The 19427-nt window shown below is 50.0% G+C and overlaps 3 protein-coding genes across 3 annotated transcripts; 2 read left to right on the top strand and 1 right to left on the bottom strand.

The window, feature by feature from the left end:
- Positions 1 to 382: 382 nt before the first annotated feature.
- Positions 383 to 5894, top strand: RFNG (RFNG O-fucosylpeptide 3-beta-N-acetylglucosaminyltransferase; the record flags this gene model as incomplete). The annotated part of the gene is made up of 8 exons (XM_079544390.1): positions 383 to 787; positions 1547 to 1595; positions 2236 to 2338; positions 2645 to 2798; positions 3817 to 3905; positions 3992 to 4157; positions 5507 to 5592; positions 5828 to 5894. The coding sequence occupies 8 exons, from the start codon at positions 383 to 385 to the stop codon at positions 5892 to 5894; spliced, it is 1119 nt and encodes a 372-aa protein (XP_079400516.1).
- A 4342-nt stretch (positions 5895 to 10236) lies between these two features.
- Positions 10237 to 12954, top strand: DCXR (dicarbonyl and L-xylulose reductase; the record flags this gene model as incomplete). Its single annotated transcript, XM_079544404.1, has 8 exons — positions 10237 to 10294; positions 10363 to 10460; positions 10538 to 10692; positions 11525 to 11567; positions 11869 to 11968; positions 12112 to 12176; positions 12260 to 12377; positions 12851 to 12954. 8 exons carry the CDS (start codon positions 10237 to 10239, stop codon positions 12952 to 12954), a joined length of 741 nt encoding a protein of 246 aa, XP_079400530.1.
- A 1171-nt stretch (positions 12955 to 14125) lies between these two features.
- On the bottom strand, positions 14126 to 18108 carry RAC3 (Rac family small GTPase 3; the record flags this gene model as incomplete). Its single annotated transcript, XM_079544342.1, has 6 exons — positions 14126 to 14256; positions 14371 to 14530; positions 15007 to 15069; positions 15619 to 15736; positions 15963 to 16034; positions 18074 to 18108. The coding sequence occupies 6 exons, from the start codon at positions 18106 to 18108 to the stop codon at positions 14126 to 14128; spliced, it is 579 nt and encodes a 192-aa protein (XP_079400468.1).
- Between the last annotated feature and the right edge of the window lie 1319 nt (positions 18109 to 19427).

The following is a 19427-nucleotide window of genomic DNA, read 5'->3' as shown; positions in this document are numbered from 1 at the left end:
CCGACCGCCCCGCCCCCACATCCAGCCCGGTCTTCGCTTCCGGGTCGCGCGGCGCGGCCAGACCGCATCCGACAGGTGAAGCCCTTAAAGGGGCCGCGGCCCGCCGCTCCTCCCCGCTGGCACCGGGCGGCGGCGCGGACGGGCCGGGGCCTCGCGGGGCTCCCGCCGCCCGCGGGGACCGGCCGCGCTCGCCAGACCTCTTCGTCCGGCCCAGCCTAGCGCCGGGGCGGCTTCTCGCCCTAGCGGCTCGGCCCGGAGCGCCCGGGCGCTGCCCTCCGTGGGCTCCGCCGCGTCCCGGAGCCGTCCGGTGGAGGCCGCGGGGGAAACCGGCCGCGGGACTCCCGGGGGCCATGAGGCGGGCGGGCGGCGGCGGGGCCGCAACATGAGCGGCTCCTGCCTGGGGCTCCGCAGAGCCTGCTTCCTGCTGTCCGTCACCGCCGCCGCCGTCCTTCTCCTGCTGCTGCCCCGCGGGCAGCCCCCCGCCGCGCCCCGCCGCCGCCCGCCGCCCGCCGGGCCCAGTGGAGCCGTCCCGAAGCGGGAGGCGCGGCCCGCGGGGAGCGGCGCGCCCGGGGAGCGAAGCGGCGGCTCGGGGGCCGCTGGGGGCGGCCGGGGCGTCGGCGGCAGCCCGTGGCCTGCGAGGAGGGTCCGCCTGGGGCCGCCCGGCGGCTCGGGCAGGGAGAGCCTGGAACTGAAGGACATCTTTATTGCGGTGAAAACGACGAGGAAGTATCACAAGACGCGGCTGGAGCTGCTGTTCCAAACCTGGATCTCCCGGGCGAGAGGACAGGTGAGCGCCGGGCCGAGATTCGCGGCAGCTGATCCACGCTGGGCCTGGATGCAGCTCACACTGTGAGGCTTTGGAAAACGGGCCTGAGGACTTCATCAGAACGTATTGCTGAGGCCATTCTCAATGAAGCTGCTTTCTCACTATCTGAGTCCACGCAGAAACGTTTTGAGGACTGGGAAAAGTATTACGTGGTAGTGTGAGATCTTTGGTGCTGATGTTGGCTTAGATGCCAGTGTTCTGGATGAAGTAGTCCAGTAATTGAGGGTTTTATGAGACTGACACAGAATCTGTTCCCTTGCTGATGGATTTTGTTACATTCTAGCATCTGAATGCAGTTTTGCCCGCCAGTTGGGCTAGGGCAGGGTTATTGTCTGACAGTTTGCACTCTGATTTTGATTCCTTTCCTTTTAGCTTGCTTAAGAGTTGTGGCTCCCAGCCACACAGAGGAGGTGAAGTTGCAGAGGACAGTATTCTCAAATAAGATGGCCATTCGTTTTGGAAACACTTTATCTGTACCCTGGGATAAGGAGAGCAGTGGTTTGGGTGTTTTTTCTGAAATAGTTTCTTCTAGTTTGCAGTGTGGGAACTTCTCCAGTAAGAAAAGGGCTGAAGGTGCTGGGGTTCCCCCTACAATGGCTAACATGAAATAAATCCATAAGATAAAATAGTGTTCTGACAGGGAACCGAGCAAAGTAGATGCTGGTTTTGGAAGCCCTTATGGACACGTCTTTCTCCTAACCCATTTTTTGCCTTCTGCAGACGTTCATATTCACAGACTGGGAGGATCGAGAGCTGCGCCTGAAAGCAGGTGAGCTGTGTGGCACAGAAGGCTGCTGTCTGCTGTAACTGAGTTTTGTGTTGGTCGTGCTTTTCCTAGAAGTCCTTGTTTCATGCTGTACAAGCAATTAGGGAAGTTAAGGTAGCAGAAAATGCTGTGCCTACTTACCACCTGGACAAAAGGCTTGGAACTTCCTGAATATTTTGTCACCTTTGCATATGCTTCCTTCCTGTTAGTAAGCTTCAGTCTCTCTGGTCCAAAGCTATATTAGGTGCTTCCTTTGCATGCAGTCTCATAGCCATGTTTATACACCCTGCAATCTAACCACATATCTGAAGATATTCAGAACTCACCTGGATGCTTTCCTGTGCAGCCTATCTTAGAGAACCTGCTGGTTCTAGATCATCTCCCTTCCAACCTCCTCCATTCTGTGTTTTTTATATACTTGACAACTTTATTCCATATGCACAGCCTGTGAGCCCTGCTTGTCCTGTCGTTTACTCTCCATGTGTACACACTGTGCAGATTCAGTATACTGTAATAGTGCCAAATGTATACTTGGTCTTTTTTGGACCATTCATTCTTCCCAAACTTGATGGGGCTGATTTTTTTTTTTTTTATTATTATTATTTTATTTATTCTTTTTTTTATTCTTTTTTCCCCCCCACAGGGGATCATATGATCAACACCAACTGTTCTGCTGTCCACACCCGGCAAGCTCTGTGCTGCAAGATGTCTGTGGAATATGATAAATTCCTAGAATCTGGACAAAAGTAAGTGTTGTGGTTGACTTTGTTTCTTTCAGCTGCATTAGCTAAAGCAGAGTGATGAGCATAAGGAAGATAGTACAGCAGGAAGCAGTGCTTATGAACAGGGATCATCTGAAACCTAGCAAGGCTTCAGCATCTCTGCAGATCTAGGATCTATAGGTGGCTTCAGCTTCCAAGTTATGTTCTTCAGTGTAATAGGATGTGCTATTTCCTCTAAGCTTGAAAGACCACAGCTCAGCTGTAGAACTGTAACTCATTTCTTTGTCACAGCACTGCAGTAACTTTGTTGTTGTTTTTGTTTATTTGAAGGTGGTTTTGCCATGTGGATGATGACAACTATGTGAATCCACGGACTCTCCTGCGTCTCTTATCTGCCTTCTCTCCTAGCCAGGATGTCTATGTGGGGCGACCGAGCCTGGACCACCCCATCGAAGCAGCTGACCACGTCCAAAGCGATGGATCAGTAAGCAGCTTTACAGTTAGGCTGAGAATCACCCTGAGCCTTTAAAATTTTTTAAAGCCATGAGAATCGATAGGTGCACCATAATATCAAATGACTTAACGTGCAAGTAATGGCTGTTGTCAGAGACAGAGTGCCAGGTTAAATGTACCTTTGATCTGACTTCACGTGCTTATGTACAATAGAGTTGTCTCCTGGGTGGATGTCTGCTTCTCTTCCTTTGCTCACTTATGTTGGTGATCTCCCTCACACTGAGGTGAGTAGGGCCTCTCCACCTTGACTCTTCCTTTTGTTTTAATCGTTTTTGGGGGCTGATGCTGCTTGTTTGGTGGTGGTGGTGTGGTTTTGTTTCATTTTTGGAAGGTGGGGCTGTTGAGAGCAGTATCCCACTGTTACCAGCTTGAACCAACCTCAGATGGGTGATAGATTCTCTGGGTACTGAAGGCCTAGCATTTCCAATATGCTTGGTTACTATGTTTCCAGGATGTAGAAGCAAAGGTGTCTCAGTTGCAAGGTTCATGAGCTGAAACAAGAGGTCCTCTCTGCTAACAGGCATGAAAATGAATCCACTCACTAGCCAGAAAGTCAGTTATAAAGCACCTTGTTAGGAAAAACCGCATAACATAGCAGTCTCCCTGGAGCCAGGCATCCAACAAAACAGCTGTGATTTCCTCAGGAAGATTGAACTGACTGTGGCCTTTGGCTAGAATCATCGGGGGCATCTGGAATTCGTTAGAAGTGGCACTGTAGTTTCCCACTTCATGTGCTCTCTCAGTTGTGTAAACCTGATGGTATGCCTGCTGTCATTTTCAAGGTGGAATTTAATTAGAGAGAAGAGCTAATCAGGCTTTCAGCAGCCTGCAGAAGCAGAATTAGTCTGTAGTCTTGTTCTGACTCGGGTGCAGTCCGATATCCAGTAGAGCCTCAAGTTCTCCTCCTTGCCCAGCCAAACAGAGCAAAGCTGATTATCAGTAACTAGTGTGTGTTTCTTTTTTGTGTTTTTTCCTTGTTGCTTCTTCAGAAGACAAGCGTGAAATTCTGGTTTGCCACAGGTGGAGCAGGATTCTGTATCAGCAGAGGTCTTGCTCTGAAGATGAGTCCCTGGGCCAGGTAAGCACTCCTCCTAGCTGAGCTCCATTAATATGTGTTTGGTAAACTTTAAAGTGTGTTTGATCTTGTCTCCTGTGCTCTCACAGCCTGGGTAACTTCATCAGCACTGCAGAAAGAGTGCGTCTTCCTGATGACTGCACGATTGGCTACATCATTGAAGGGCTGCTTGAAGTAAAGCTGCTGCACAGCCCGTTGTTCCATTCCCATCTGGAAAATCTGCAGAGACTACAGGGCGAGTCTGTGCTGCAACAGGTAGGGCTGAGCCTCGTGTCCTGCTCCTGTAATCACACCTCAGCCTGATCAGAAAGCAGCCAGTGAATCAACTTAGTACATGTTGGCAGAGGACGATGTCTACAGAGTAGCTCAGCTGCATCCTGTCAAATTCCTTCATTTAGGTACAAAGCATACTTCCACCCTAGGCAGTTTGGTCATCTAGATGTCCTCTCTTTCAGGGGTATGTTTTACTACACTGCTACATCTAAATATGGTGTTCTCCATTTTGTCCATTTTGAGTTTCCTAGAGACACAGTAGCAGCAGTTGTAGAAGAAGGCAACATTTAGTGTGCCTGCTGCATGAGAAAGTATTGTTGTCTAACAAATTCTGTCTTCATTCATGCTGCTTAACAATACTAGAACCAGAGCTATAGCAAGTACCTCTTCAATAACAAAGGCATAACTAAATGTTATTTATCACTGATCACTTTTAAGACTGACTTGCCTGAATCTCAAGAAACTTAATCAGGATAAATCAGACCCAGGCTTGTTTGTTTCATTCCTTAAATTACTGGGATAGCAGCAGTAGATGGAGCTATGAGGCTATCCTGGTGCTTTGTCTCCCTCTTACCAATCGACAGTTATGAACAAACAAAAGGGTAGTTTTGCCCCTATAAAATTCTTGCTTGTGTTTTCCTGACAATATTATTTGGCAGTGCAGATGTACATTTGAGACACGGTGTCATCTCCTTCATGTGAAGGACCTTAAGCGTGGGCTGAATCTGACCTCTTTTTGGTCATCGTGGTTTCCCCGAGGCTGATAGCCCAAAATGCAGGTCTGCAGTTGGACAGAAGCAAGCCTTCTTGTACCTGCAGATTTCCAAATACAGTGCTTGTACGGAGGAGCAGCAATGAGGTGGAATTCCAGAGATCAAAACTTTGTTGCCAAGTTTGGCTGACAGCAGTCCTCTGCATGCCATTTAACATCCAAATGCTTCTCTTTTCCCTTTTGCTAAGACACGGCTACTGCAGACTTCAGATTGTGCCTGAGGAAGAACAGATGTCATTTAGTAAAGGTAGAGATGTCAGCAGGATTGGTGCCCTTCCAGAACTGGGTTGTAACTCATCTTGTCTGTTAAGACAATGAAATGTTAGCTCCTTTGTTTATTTTTTCCCTGCTTGCCTTTTGATGAGCAGTGATCCACTTCATAGCTACCATCCAGTGCCAATATTGCTAATGGCAAAGCTGACCATCGTTTCTTGGATGTAAGCCACCACTCAAATCAGGATCTTCACAGTGTCTCTTTGTACCTCATTAATAACCATGCTATCCCTATTCTGTTTTTCTGTAGTCGTGTCAGTTTCTGAGTTTTTATTTGCTTTTCCAGGTAACTCTCAGTTATGGGGACCCCGAGAACAAACACAATGTTGTGAGTGTGGGAGGAGTGTTTGGACTTCAGCAAGACCCAACCAGGTAAGTGTCCACTCCAAACCAAGATCTCCCTGTCTTGTTTATGTTTTTCAACTGCAAGATGATCAAACTCACTTATGGGATTATTTTCTCATGCCAGATCTTATCACAGTTACAGGTGGGTAGAGCCACCTCCCCTGCTGTAGTAGGCTGCTGCATATTCAATACATAGCATGTTCCTGGTCTGGAGAATTTCAGTCTCACTTTTATTTTACTTTTTTTTTTTTTTCCTTCACAGATTTAAATCTGTCCACTGCCTTCTCTATCCTGACACTATTTGGTGCCCCAATAAGAAGATGTCATAACTTTTGACCAGTCTTTGACACCTTTATCCTACCTACTTTGCATAAAGCAAGAGTTGTGATGGGTTTGTTTTTTTTCTTCTGGGACACAAACAGACATATCTGCAAAAGGAGGTCGACTTTGTACAGAAGCAAGACTGACTGGGTAATTGTGGCAAGAAGGCATTTATTCAGCTGCAGCCTGGGACATTCCAGAGAAGAAAATCTTCTATGTCTTGTTCTTTGGTCCAGTGGCTCTTCATATGATGGCTGCAGTCATAGCTGTACAAGTCACTTTATGCTTTCATCTGATGTCACATGAGCCCTATCATGTGAATCTGTGCTCGGATACATCCTAGCAAATGCAGTACTTAGAATGATAGCATTCTTACTGCTGTTAGCAGCTTTCAGAGGCCGCTGTCTTGAAGCTGGAATGTTTAAGCAGACTGCAGTCCCCATGATGATGGGGGGGATGAAGTTTTGCTTGTCTTTTTTGTGAACAGGACTTAAGAACTTCTGCGGCGTGCCATGTTATACCTCCTCCACCTGTGAGCTGAAACACGGTCTGTTTATAAGCACCAGAAGTCCAGGAATTGCTAGGGTAGACAAGGGTGAAAGCCTTTGTCATGGGAAAAACCCTGTGTAAGGGTAAACTGACTCAGGACTGCATGAGAGTTGCTTACAGTGCACGTTCTTCCCAGCAGTCTTTGTGTACCTCCCATGGAGGTGATTGTCAGACTTGGCACTCTTACCACTGAATGGCAGTGGCTGTTGAAGATGATGGTGGTCTGCTAGGTCCAAGACTATTCCCTTGGTATTTGATACTGAAGAAGTATTTGCCAGGCTAGTTGGTAACTGTTTCTCCTCCTTTGCCCTCAGCAGGTTAGGTGAGCTAGAGCACGCCCATGGGCTGATGAAACACCCTGTTTTTGAAGTATCCTTTACTGCCTGTGAGGGAGGAGGAAGGCTAGATAGCTGTAGCGCCGAGAAAGTTTTTGATGATATCATTTGAGGCCTTTTAATGGTGTGTTTGTGGTTACCCCACTTCAGCTTCTTGAGGTAACCTTTTGAGACCAGTGTTTATTTTTACTCTACATCTTAATGTTTCACTACGTAATTCCAGCACTTGGTAAAAGGAAACTGTATGCTGATAGAGAAGCAAGAGTCCAATGCTGTAGCAACATCACCTGCTGCTGCGCTGTAAATCAAATAGGCTTAGTTTTGAAAGTGGAAGAATTGAAACTTCACAGGTTTAGTTTTGTTGCTCCCAACTTTGCCTTTGTGCAATCTATACCTGACGTGAAGAACAGCATACAAATGATTTTGTAAAACCACTGATTACTTTCAAACTGTTCAGAAAATACTTGCAGGCTTAGTGCTAGAGGCTGAATTAAGTGGAGAATAATAGCATGATGTTGTATAACCTGAAACTATGACTAATGGCTAGAATTCGGACCCAGCAAGTTTCAGATTTCTATCAGCTGTGCTGAGCTGTGCATTTCAGCTAGTTGCTTAACTTCTTCCCATTTGAGGGTATCATGTAGGCAAACACCTGCAGCGTATTCAAGTATGAAATGTAGTGTAGGTGTTAGCCTCCTGTAATATAATATTCTCTGCTTTCTGTTTTTAAAGCAAACCTTTCAAGAACTGGATACATTGTCCTCTTTGCATGATTTTATTTAATTTTACAGAGGAGCCAACAAGCTGACTGCTTGCTACAGTCCAGCAGCTTGTTCCTAAATTTCTTTATCTGCTAAGGCAATGCTTTGACCATGAGGCACAGGAATAAGAGTGCTGCAGGCAATCGGATCAAAGTCCAGCTAGCACAGTGGCTGTTTCAAAACAGGAACATCTGTAACACTGACAGCCTCTCACAGAGCATGGAGGACTTGTGGCAGGGTGGGTTGTGGGATGTTCTACCTCTCCATTAGGTGTTCTGCTCACTAGAACTGGGATGTCCTGTGGTTTGATGATATGTCATTAATAGCTCTGGAGATTACTGGTATCTATATAAACACTTTTTAAAAAGCATTTGGTGGGTTCTTGTTTTCAGCCTCCTCATAGCAAAAAGTTGTGAAGCTGCATAAGCACTTGGTGAGATTTTTTTCATCCTTAGTGATCTCTGAATTCTGCTGGAGCTTTTCTTCCTCTCCCACTAAGAGCAGCCTCCTGTCAGATACTGCAGACAGCACAAGCTGGGTAGTGATTATGTGGCAAACTGCAGTTCAAAAATGACAGCACTTCATACTGATGGTAGCAGAACTGAGTACAAGTCCCATACTGCAGTCACTTCCCATCCTAAATGGAGTTTGCTGCCTCTTTGTCGTGCCTAATGCTGTAGGGTGCTTATCGAGCTGAAAAAGGACCACATTCTTCTGTATGACAATGCAGGATTGTTTGTGTTCAAGATTCTTGTAATGTTTCTCTTGTTCACAATACAGTAGGCTCTGTAGATATACTGGGATGCAGCTTCTTAAACTACTGTCTCATACATAAAATGATTCCATGAAGTAAATATTTAAGGATGTCGAAAGGTGTGTTTTGTCTTGTCCTTTAATGCATTCTCTTCACCAAAAATGAACCATTAAACCCTGTAATCCAGAAAACTAGTCTCCTGTCAGCCTTGTGCTGCCATAGGGACAAAAAGCATATGGGAATTAGATGACTTGGATGTGCAGAGGCAGAAATATGGATGAGAAGAATCCTTGCAGCTAATTATTTAAGTATTTTAACCAGCTCTATGTTAGAACTTTCCCATTTTGTCTCTGTCACAGCAGCTCTTAAGCATCATTGGGAAGCAATGGATCAAAGGGGTATTACGAGCACAGTTCTGCTTCTATCAGTACAGCATGTTAATTGGATGTATAATTGCCTGTGCTGCTCTGTTATATGATGTCAGCTCTGCAAAGCAGGAGGCAGTTGGAGCTGCTGTGCTCACTACCACTGGAAATAAGCTGTGGTGTGGGAGCTTAAAGCCTTAATGAGTTCTGGACCGCTTTTCTGTTGTACCTTGCAGGATGTGGAGCTGTTGGAGAGGGCCCAGAGGAGGGCTACTAAGATCAGAGGGCTGGAGCACCTCTCCTGTGAATAAAGGTTGAGGGAACTGGGCTTGTTTAGCTTGGAGAAGGCTGGGGGGAGACTTATTGTGGTCTTCTAGTATGTAAAGGAAGCTTATGAGCAGGAGAGAGACTGACTTTTTACATAGCCTGATAGGAATATGACAACGGGGAATGGCCTGAAAGTAAAAGAGAGGTGAGGCACTGGCCCAGGCTGCCCAGAGCAGTTGTGGATGCCCTATCCCTGGAGGTATTCAAGGCCAGGTCAGGCACGGCCCTTGGCAGAGGGCTGGAACTACATGTCCTATGCTGGCCTTAGGCAAGAGGATTCTGTGCAGTTACACATGTTTTTTTTAAGCACTAACTGTTAGACAAGGGCAGCTCACAGCTTTTACCAGCAGCTCTGAGCAGTTGGGCATAGCATTTCCTCTCAGCTTTATTCTGAGTTCTCTCACTGTAATGCTTCACAAAATCCCAGAAACACCAAGGCTGGAAAAGACCTACAGGATCACCCGGCCCAACCATCCACCTGTCACCAGTAGCTCTCACCAAACCACGTCCCTCAACACAAAATCCAGATGTTCCTTGAACACCTCCAAGGTCGGTGGCTCCACCACCTCCCTGTGCAGCCCATTGCACTGCCTGACCACTCTTTCAGAGAAGCAGTATTTTCTAACGTCCGGCCTGAATCTCCCCTGGTGCAGCTTGAAGCCATTCCCTCTGGTTCTATCACTGTTACACGAGAGAAGAGGCCGAACCCCAGCTCACCGCAACCTCCCTTCAGGTAGCTACAGGGAGCAGTGAGGTCTCCCCTGAGCTCCTCTTCTCCACACTGAACAATCCCAGCTCCTTCAGCCGCTCCTCATAAGATTTGTGCTCCAGACCCCTTCACCAGCCTTGTCGCCCTTCTTTGAACCCGCTCAATGTCTTTCTTGCAGTGAGGGGCCCCAAACTGGACACGGTACTGGAGGTGCGGCCTCACCAGAGCCGAGTACGGGAGGACAATCACTGCCCTGTTCCTGCTGGCAGCACCGTTCCTGATGCAAGCCAGGCTGCCATTGGCCTTCTTGGCCACCCGGGCACAGCGCTGGCTCACGTTCAGCCGAGAAGAACTCTTTAGGGAGAATCAGAGCCGAGAAAGCTCAGCTCTGCGCGCCCGATGCTCCGCGCCGTGCCCTCTCCAGGCCGGCAGCGGCCGTCGCACCGCCGGTTCCCCGAGGGCGGCGCGGTCCCCGCGCAGCCGCCCGGCCCGGCCCCGCCTCCCGGCCCCAACACCGCCCACGTCCCGGAGCCGCGGTTCGGCCCGCAGCATGGAGCCGGACTCGAGCTTCCGCGGCCGCCGCGCCCTGGTCACCGGGGCCGGCAAAGGTGGGCAGGGGTCGGCAGAGCGGGGCGGGGGCGAGAGCGGGGCCGAGGCTGACGGCGTCTCCCCGCAGGGATCGGACGCGCCGTGGCCATAGCGCTGTGCAAAGCCGGAGCGCGAGTAACCGCGCTGAGCCGCACCGCGGCGGACCTGGAGAGCCTCGCCCGAGAGGTAGGGACGGCCCCGGGAGTCCCCCCGCGTCCCCAGACCGCACGGCGGGGCGCCGCTGAACCGGGCTTCCACCGCAGTGCCCCGGGATCGAACCGCTGTGCGTGGATTTGGCCGACTGGGACGCCACGGAGGCGGCGGTGAGCGCGGCGGGGCCCTTCGAGCTGCTGGTAAACAACGCGGCCGTGGCGATGCTGCAGCCCTTCCTGCAGGTGACACGGGAGGCCGTGGAGCGGTGAGTGCCTCCTCGTCTTTGTAAACATCAAGAGAGACTGAAGCAAAGCGCTGAGGCACAGCGAGAACGTTGCAGCATCACCTCCCTGCAGCCCCACAGCTTCCAGTCCGGTCCCACTGCTAAAGTGAGACAGCTGCTGCGAAGGCAGTTTAGAAAGAGAAGACAAAGCAGCTACGGGACTGTGAAATGGTCACGGTGAAAAATTAAATCCGTTTGCTTCAGTTATATATTTCCTAATGTGCTACCATTTAGGATCCAGGTTCTGGTGGGTCTGATTCTTTCTAAGACAGGTCACAATTTGTCCCTGTGTTAGAAGTCAAATACGTGAGGCTATGATAAAGGATTCATTTGGAGCAGACCAGAAGGCATGTGATCTACTTAGATCATTCTGCAGTGCTAGCTGGTGAAAACCTCACCAAGGAAGAACTATGTTTCAAAAAAAGGCTGTTTCTCTTGCAGGAAATTTACTGTTTCAAAGCCTCATGAAGGCTGGATTGCATAAGAGGAGCCATGGGCTGAGGCCCAGGGATCACTGTGTAAAGTTTAACAGAAGTACTGTGTGAGTCTGCCAAAGAACAGAGTCCTGCTAGAAGAGGGAGGATGCATGATTGCACCTTCCCCTCTGCACAGCAGGGGCCACCACCCAGCTGAATGAACACATGGTTAACCATTGCTGCTATAGCCCATCAGCCTGGCATTTCTATCTGTGTTTAAGTATCACCAGTGCTCCCAAAGCACCAGCAGGGTTTGTCCTCTGCTGCCTCTCAGAACAATTCCTCTCTTGGCCTGGCCTGCAAACGCTGTGTAACTTTTAAATCTCATTTATTTGTAGGTCTTTCGGTGTCAATTTCCAGGCCGTGCTCCACGTTTCTCAGGTGAGGATGAATTGTCACTGCAGTTGTCTCCTCCAGCAGCAACAACTAAGTTGTTCTATGCAGCAGAGACACGTCCTGGCAGGGAGGCAGCTATGGGGACCACAGTCCAAAATCAATCCAACATTCTGTGTGTACAGGTCAGAGAAGAGAGTGAAGGTCCCGTCTCTTACAATGGGGAGGCACTGAGGACGTCCTGTGGCTGTTTTTGCTTTTTGCCTGCCACAAGAAGATTCCTACCAAATGGAACCACGCTCTTTCCTGTCCAGATTCTGACCTCCTGTTATTTTTTTCCCCTCCTCAGATCGTTGCTCGGCAGATGATTGCACAGGGGCTACCAGGTGCCATTGTGAATGTCTCTAGCCAGGCATCTCAGCGTGTCCTGAGGGATCATGCTGTTTATTGTAAGTGCCCCTTTCATTTTTGACTAGCTGAAGACCCACAGCCACAAAGGTTCTGGCTGCCAGTTCCAAACAAAGTACGTCTCCATAATCCAGACCGAGTGCTGTGCACTTAAATGCTTCCCATTCTTCCTTCCTCTTTTAAGGTTCTACCAAAAGTGCTTTGGATATGCTGAGTAAGGTAATGGCAATGGAACTGGGACCCCACAAGGTAAGATTTCTTCTGAAAGAGAAGCGTGAAAGGCATTTTGTCTCAGAGCAGTTTGGTACACGGTGTGTTGCTCTTGGTCTCAGATAAGGGTGAACACTGTGAATCCCACAGTAGTTATGACCGACATGGGAAGAATTAACTGGAGTGATCCTCAGAAATCTGCTGCCATGATTAACCGGATTCCGCTAGGAAAGTTTGCAGGTCAGTCTAGATCTGTTGCCAGGCTGAGCTCCTTCTAATATCCAATCTTTCCTCCTAACTGACATCGCAGCCACAGCTACCCTGCCTTTATTTGTGAGCAAAGTCATAACCCTGCTGAGTGGCTGTGGCTGAATTCCCAAAGCATCCGATGACAGGGCACACTTACCTCCCCTGTTCCAGAGCCCTGTCATCTCTGGATAAGCAGAATGAACTTCCTCTATTATTCATGAATATGACTTGCAGGGAGCACTGGTTGTTGCTGTGAATTAAGTATCTATCATTTGATCACAGTGATGATTTTTGGATGTCCTGCTCTCAGCCACACTGTCCTGTATGTCACACCAAGCACAGCCCAGGGGGGCAGAGAGATTTCCCTGCTCAATTACACGTAGAGGCCCAAGACACATTGTTTGGGATGCTTGTTTTTCTGGTACAGATTGAGGGTGCATTGGATGTCCTCTGTTTGATTCCAGAGGTGGATGATGTGGTGAACAGCATTCTTTTCCTGCTCAGTGACAAGAGTGCTATGACAACTGGCAGCTCACTGATGGTTGATGGGGGATTTCTCGTCTCCTAAGATGACATCTGCATTTCATATCTTGCCTAATTTTCATACTAGTGTTGCATAGATCTAAAAGGAATAGTAAACAGTGACAAAGTCCCAGTGTTGCTGGACAAGAGGGGCAGCAGAGCTAGAATCTGTTTGAGAATTGAGGCAGAAAGTTACCTTTAGAAGGCTGCTATATAATAAAGATCACATATGCTGTCATGGAGAATGTTTATTGCACCAAATAAGGTTTTATCTTATCACTCTACATGATGATTAGAAATTGGATCTGTCTTTCTTCCAACCCTATTCCCCCCTACAAACACAACCCTTCAGAAGCTTTCCCTGTTCCATCCAAACCCATAAAGCCTGCCTGCATTTTCCTTGGGAAGGGAAAGAAGAAGTTAGCAGACACCTCATTGCTTCCTTTGCTCTCTTTAGTAGAAAAAAACAAAACAGAGGCAACAACCTCAGCCCTGCTCTGCAGAGACTGGATTGTGGGGGGAGGCCCTGCTAAAGACTGATGGGGGGGAGCAGCACCATGCTGTCCTAGGGTGTGCACACAAAAAGGCAAATGCATTGATTGCACAAGGCTGTTTCACTCACTGAGTTTGGCTAGTATCCAATTAAGCACCTAATGATTAGTTCTTCAGCTTCACATTTCGTTTACTTTGACCCCTTTCTGGGGCTGGTTATGATTCCTTCAACAGTCTCAGGCACGTATCTGATAGAGCACCAATTTGTTAACTGTTAGCCACAGGAGGCTGGGCAAGGAGACCCTTCTACTCTTCCAGCTGCTCTCGTCATTCACCACCACTTATATCAGCTTCCTTCCCACTCCCACAAGGATCTTCAGCACGTGTTACACCCGCAGATGAAACACAGGTGTTTCCAGCACAGGATGGGTGTCTCAGCCCTTTCAGCTTGGAGTTCAGGAGAGCCAAAACAGCCTGTTGCCCCAAGGAGCTATCTTGCCTTCCCCATTGTACTTTCCTGAGGGCTGTACAGCCCCCAGCTAGTCTCCTGCCCCCACTGCCCCTTCACATCAACACTGACGTTAAATCAAAGAGACATTTAAAAAACACTGACTTCGTACATGATGAAGGGCCCTACACATCCCAGCCCCCTCCAGAAACACCCAGCTAATACGCAATCTGTCGGAGGACAACAGCATGCTGAGCCAGCACCTAGGCCACAGCCCTCAGAACATGGTGCACTTTTTGCCAGGCTTCTTCACGGGCGGCGGGCAGAGCACAGCCCGGATGGCTTCATCAAACACCGTCTTCAAACCCCGCTGTGTCAGGGCAGAGCACTCAAGGTACTTTACCGAGCCTAGGGGAAAGAGAGCTCCAGCTCAAGCACTCCAGTCCTACCAGGAGGCAGCGTCCCTCACCCCTCCGAAACAAAACGCTCAGCGCCACGAAGACGTCCCAGCACATCACTCACCAATCTCCCGAGCCATGGCCAAACCCTGGGGGTAGGTGATGGGAGCCAGCTTCTTATCACGTAACCTTTCAATGGTGTCCTTATCATCCCTTAAGTCCAGCTTGGTGCCCACCAAGATGATAGGTGTATTTGGGCAGTGGTGTCGGACCTCAGGGTACCACTGAAACAGAGAAGCGTGATGAGAGAAGTAGCCATGGCAGCAAGCACTTCCACGAGGCTGCATTTACTACTAAGAACAAGATTTTTACTAATATTTGACATGGTGTAAACATCTGAACAGGATTCTTCTACCTAGAATTCCGGGTATGCTCTGCAGAAAGAGGCTGGTGCAGATGTAACGAGTCTCTGAAACATGGAATCGTGACAGATGACACCAGCCAGCTCTGCACGCAGTACTCTAACTCCATTTTAGTTTCTAGGACATCCCTCATCTTCTTTAACACAGATTCAAAGAGGCAAAAACTTAGCCAAAGAAGTCATGAATAAAGAGTAGGTCCCTCTTAAAACCAAGCAACTATTACTTTTGTTTCTCAAAACACAACTGCTAGAAATGTGGGGCTTGTAGGTGCCACAGGGTTGGCTCAGGCAGTGAACTGCACTGGTTCCTACCTTCCATCAAGAAGGAGAATACAATACCTTGGCTCTGACATTCTCAAAGGAGGCTGGACTCACAAGGGAGAAGCAGATCAAGAAAACATCCTGTGAGGGAAAAAAGAGGATTAATTGTGTAGAAAGGAAAGGCCTGAGATAATGGAGGGAGGGTGAGAAAGGGAGCCTCACCAAAAAAAAAAACCAACACCTTCAACAAGGACTGCTGGCTGTAAGAAGCCCTTCCCTGTAAAAATTGCTAAACTAATTCAGAGAGAGAAGGAATGGACTTTGGGTGTGTGACCTCATTTTAATTACTAATTACTTTAATTACATTTTAAATACTAGACTCAACCTGTTAAGAGCCTGCGACCATAAATACCTTAACAGTGCTACAGTCTTCATCCCTGGTGGTGGGGGCCACATAGCAATCACTACAGCCAGGAAAGCAACACTAGCAAAGCCCAGTAGTGAGCAATGGCACCAAAGGAATGCGAGAATACAAAACACAGTTCAGCCTTACAGCAGTTCCACACCATTCCATGCACCCAAGCTGACCTACAACATGCATAACTGTTCAAACACCACTGCAAAGTAGGAGCTAGAACATGACAGCCTCATAGTAGAGCAGTCGTAAGCCAGTCCAAGCCCAGCACTCACCGTCTGTGGATAGGAAAGAGGCCGCAGTCGGTCATAATCCTCCTGTCCTGCTGTATCCCAGAGGCCGAGATTCACTGGCTTTCCATCTACCATGACATTGGCAGAATAGTTATCAAACCTGCCAAAAAAGAATCCCCATCAGTGACAGATTCTGATCTACATGTTACATTATATGAGATCCAAGGGGCAGCGAATCAGCTGTGCAATGCAGCTCCCATGGGGGTACTCTCCTCTCCTCCCATACACAGCCATACTCCACATACAGAGTTCACAGCCTCCTCACCCACAAAACCAACTGTCACACACACACACGGAGGGAAGAGCAGCTGATGCACATTACTCACACAGTGGGGATGTACTCTCCAGGAAAGGCATTCGTGGTGTAACTGATCAGCAAGCAGGTCTTCCCTACAGCTCTGCAGAGGATGAGAGTGACAAGTGTAAAGGAGGGTAGAGCACTGGAAAGCACTGGGGCAGGGAGATTTACCCTTTCCCACCCAAAAAAAGTGAGGTTAGGTGAAAAGCTTACATGAGGAAAAGATCTGCAGCAGGCTAAAATTTTCCATCACCAGGCCTGAATTCACCCCACCTCAGCATGCATCTGATACTGCTCTCTTCTACCCCTTTTCTCCACTCCTTTGGCCTCAGCAGAACACCAGGCAAAATGTATTTGTTCCAAAACCAAGGGGGGAAATAAATTAGGGTTACATCCTGGACATGCTCTCCCTCAACATATCCATAACGATCTAGCAAAATGGGCAAACAGCAGGTGAGAAAATGTGGAACAGCACACAACTAGTTATTCAGGCTCTTCAGACATGGGAACTGAATGTCAATATATACAAAGGATGAAAAAAGTAAGTATCCATAAATGAAAACGAACTTCCAAGTGACTACTGGCAGTTTGGAAAGAGATTCTGGCACCAAGGTAGATCACTAAAACATCAGCTCAGAGCTTTGGCAAAGGCAGGTGGGATTGGACAACTCAGGGGCAGCAGCTGGCTGACAATTGTGTCAGGATATGAAGGGCAGTTAGCCCTGCAGGGGAAGGGAGAAGCTTAGTTCTAAGAACAGAGAAGTAACAGGAGCAAAACCAACTTCTTTATTACTGTAAAAGTTGTGAGCTGTAGAGAACCTTCAAAGGAAACCAATATTGAGTGCCAGTAACAGCTGTTAGAGTTTGAGTCTGAACAGACACAGTTATACACAACCTGATTCTCAGAAAAGTGACGTAGCAGACTTCAGGATGAGAGACCGCAGTGCTGCACAGGGACTACACAGCCAGAACCACTGCACCAACCCATCCTGCTTCTCCTCTGCACTGCATCCCCTGCCCAGACCAGGGAGGTTGCACCAGGAGCCACTATGCTCCACTACACTCTCATATCCAACTTAGATCCCAATTCATGGGAAAACCATGCAATTCATAACATATCTGTGGCTTAAGTGCTTGGGTACCCAAGTTTATTCAGCCAAGTTCATTCAAAGCTCACCACCAACCTGCAGACCTGGAGCCCACTTCCAGCACGCCCCACTCACAGCTGTTGCTGTCTTCTTTATAACAAGGCTGTGCTGCATTGGACAAGTCTCCTATTGGCCTCTTTAGGCCCTCCAGCTAGAAACTGGAAGACCTCACTCCAAACACATACTTGTGGGCGCTGTATGCACAGGCAGGTGGAAGGACCAGCTGCTCCCTAAGACCATTCACAATGACTTCTCTGCATTTTTGTCCTGTGCTTGCTGTAGCGATCGGAAATGCAAACAGAGCATTGGGAATAACAAGGAGAAATACGTAAGACAAGCTAGGAAAAGTTAGGAAGCACCAGAAGTCCACAGCACGCCCGTATTGTGAATACAGCTGCGTTCTCAGCCAAAAGCACCAGAAGGAGCCCAGAGAACAGAGCGGGAAGGACGACAGGCCGTGCGGTGAAGCGAGAAGCAGCGACGCGTTTCATTTTGGAACGCAAACAACAAAAGGAGACGTAAGAAAAACCTGCGAGCATCGAGACGGGGCGGGGGAGAGGCTGCGCAGCGACGGGGACCGAACAGCGATACGACGCGAGGCGGGCTTTAAACCCAGGGGAACGCGCCGGCCGGCCCGGCGGCGCGCCGACAGATGCGAACGAAGCCCCGAGCCGACGGACGGCAGCCGCAGGCGGGCCCCGGGCTCCCTTCCACGGGCGCAGCTCCGGGAACGGCCCCGCGCATCCCTCCCGGCGGCCCCGCGGGATGGCGGCCCGGCCGCACGGCTCCGCCCGCCTCGGCTTCGCGGCGTCCGCTCCGGTGCCTCCCGCTCTGCCGAGCCGGCTCGCCTGGGCCGCGGGGCGGGGCCGCGCCGGGCCGGCCCTCCCTCCTGGCGGCTCCGCCGGCCTCCGGCCCGCTTTGTGCGGAGCCACGAGGTGCGGGGCGCGGGCGGGCCGACGCCGCTTCCGTCCCGCGGCCGCCGCGCACTCACCCGTCGCCCACCACCACACACTTGATCGCCTGCATCTGCCCGCGATGGCGGCGCCGCCGCGACTCCGCCGCAGTGACAGCCCGCGCGGGCGGGGCGGGGCGAGCCGAGCACCGCCGAGCAGAGACGGGCCGAGAAGAGCCGAACGGAGCCGAGCGCCGCCGAGCAGAGATGAGCCGAGCAGAGCCGAGCGCCGCCGAGCGGAGACGAGCAGAGATGAGCCGAGCAGAGCCGAGCGTCACCGATCAGAGCCGAGCGCCGCGACGGTGGCGGGGCGGAAAGAGATTCCCGCAGGAGATACCGGGGCTGAGCGCCCGCCGCCGCCTCGTGCCGTGAAAGCGGAAGGCGGAGGGCGGTACGGCCCGCACCGCACGTTGTGCAGCCGCAGCGCTGAGGAATAAATGCCGAGCTGCCGGAGACACGGAGCGGCCCCAGGGGGCGGGGACCTTAAAGTCATCGGGTTCCAACCCCAACGCTGGGGGATGTTCGCTCGGGGCACGTCAGCCTGGCACAGAACGACTCCATAGGAACCCCTCCAGGGATGGGGCACCCCCAGCTCTGTTCAGACCCGCAGTTGAACGCCCTGTGGCCCCTTCCAGCCATCCACGTACCCCGGTAGGAACAGACAGAGCAGTCTCTGTAGCCGCAGTGCATTCGCTCCCAGCACAGACCCCCTCCTGGCACCCAACGCACAGTCCCAGCTCACACCCGCCTTCAGCTCTTCTGGCCCAGATGCTGCCATGCACTGCAGAGCTTTCAGCTCCAGGGGAGACTGACAGGATGCCCCTGAGAGCAGCACAGCAGCAATGCCCTCTGCTCCAGCCATCAGCTAGCTGGTCACTGCCCCGTGTTATGGAAAATGTAAAAGCTCTTTATTAAAACAGCACAGCAAAACGATTTAGAAATAAAAATATAAAAGTCAAGAACGCAAACCAAGCAGTCCACGCAAAGTTTTGTTGTCCAGCTGGCTCTTGAAACATTCATTTTTCCCACACAGACTCAATGGAAAAAGCAGCAGGAAGATCTCATCCTGGGGTCCTGTCCCTTTCTCTGTGCCACCTGATGGACCTTTGCTGCCAAGGAAAGGAAGCTCCTTCTCCCCAACCCGTCAGAACCACAGCTCACCTCCAAGGTAAGGCCCCAACAACAGCTTGGTTCCGGGATCCTGAGAAGCTGGGAGGGCAGTTTTGCCAGAAGTCATAATGGAATTAAATCTTCTTGCATTTTTGCCACAAGAACTCTAACAAAGGGCTGAATTCAAGTAAGGAGGAAAACAGACTCCTCTCCCAGTTGGTGTTGTAGAGGTGTGAACCATGGCCCAATCCCAGCTGTCCAACGAGGATATGGATCGACACTG

Source organism: Tetrao urogallus (assembly GCF_951394365.1).
Source record: "Tetrao urogallus genome assembly, chromosome: 18".
Lineage (NCBI taxonomy): Eukaryota > Metazoa > Chordata > Aves > Galliformes > Phasianidae > Tetrao > Tetrao urogallus.
The sequence above is the reverse complement of the archived record's forward strand: the minus strand, read 5'-3'. Positions and strand labels throughout refer to the sequence as shown.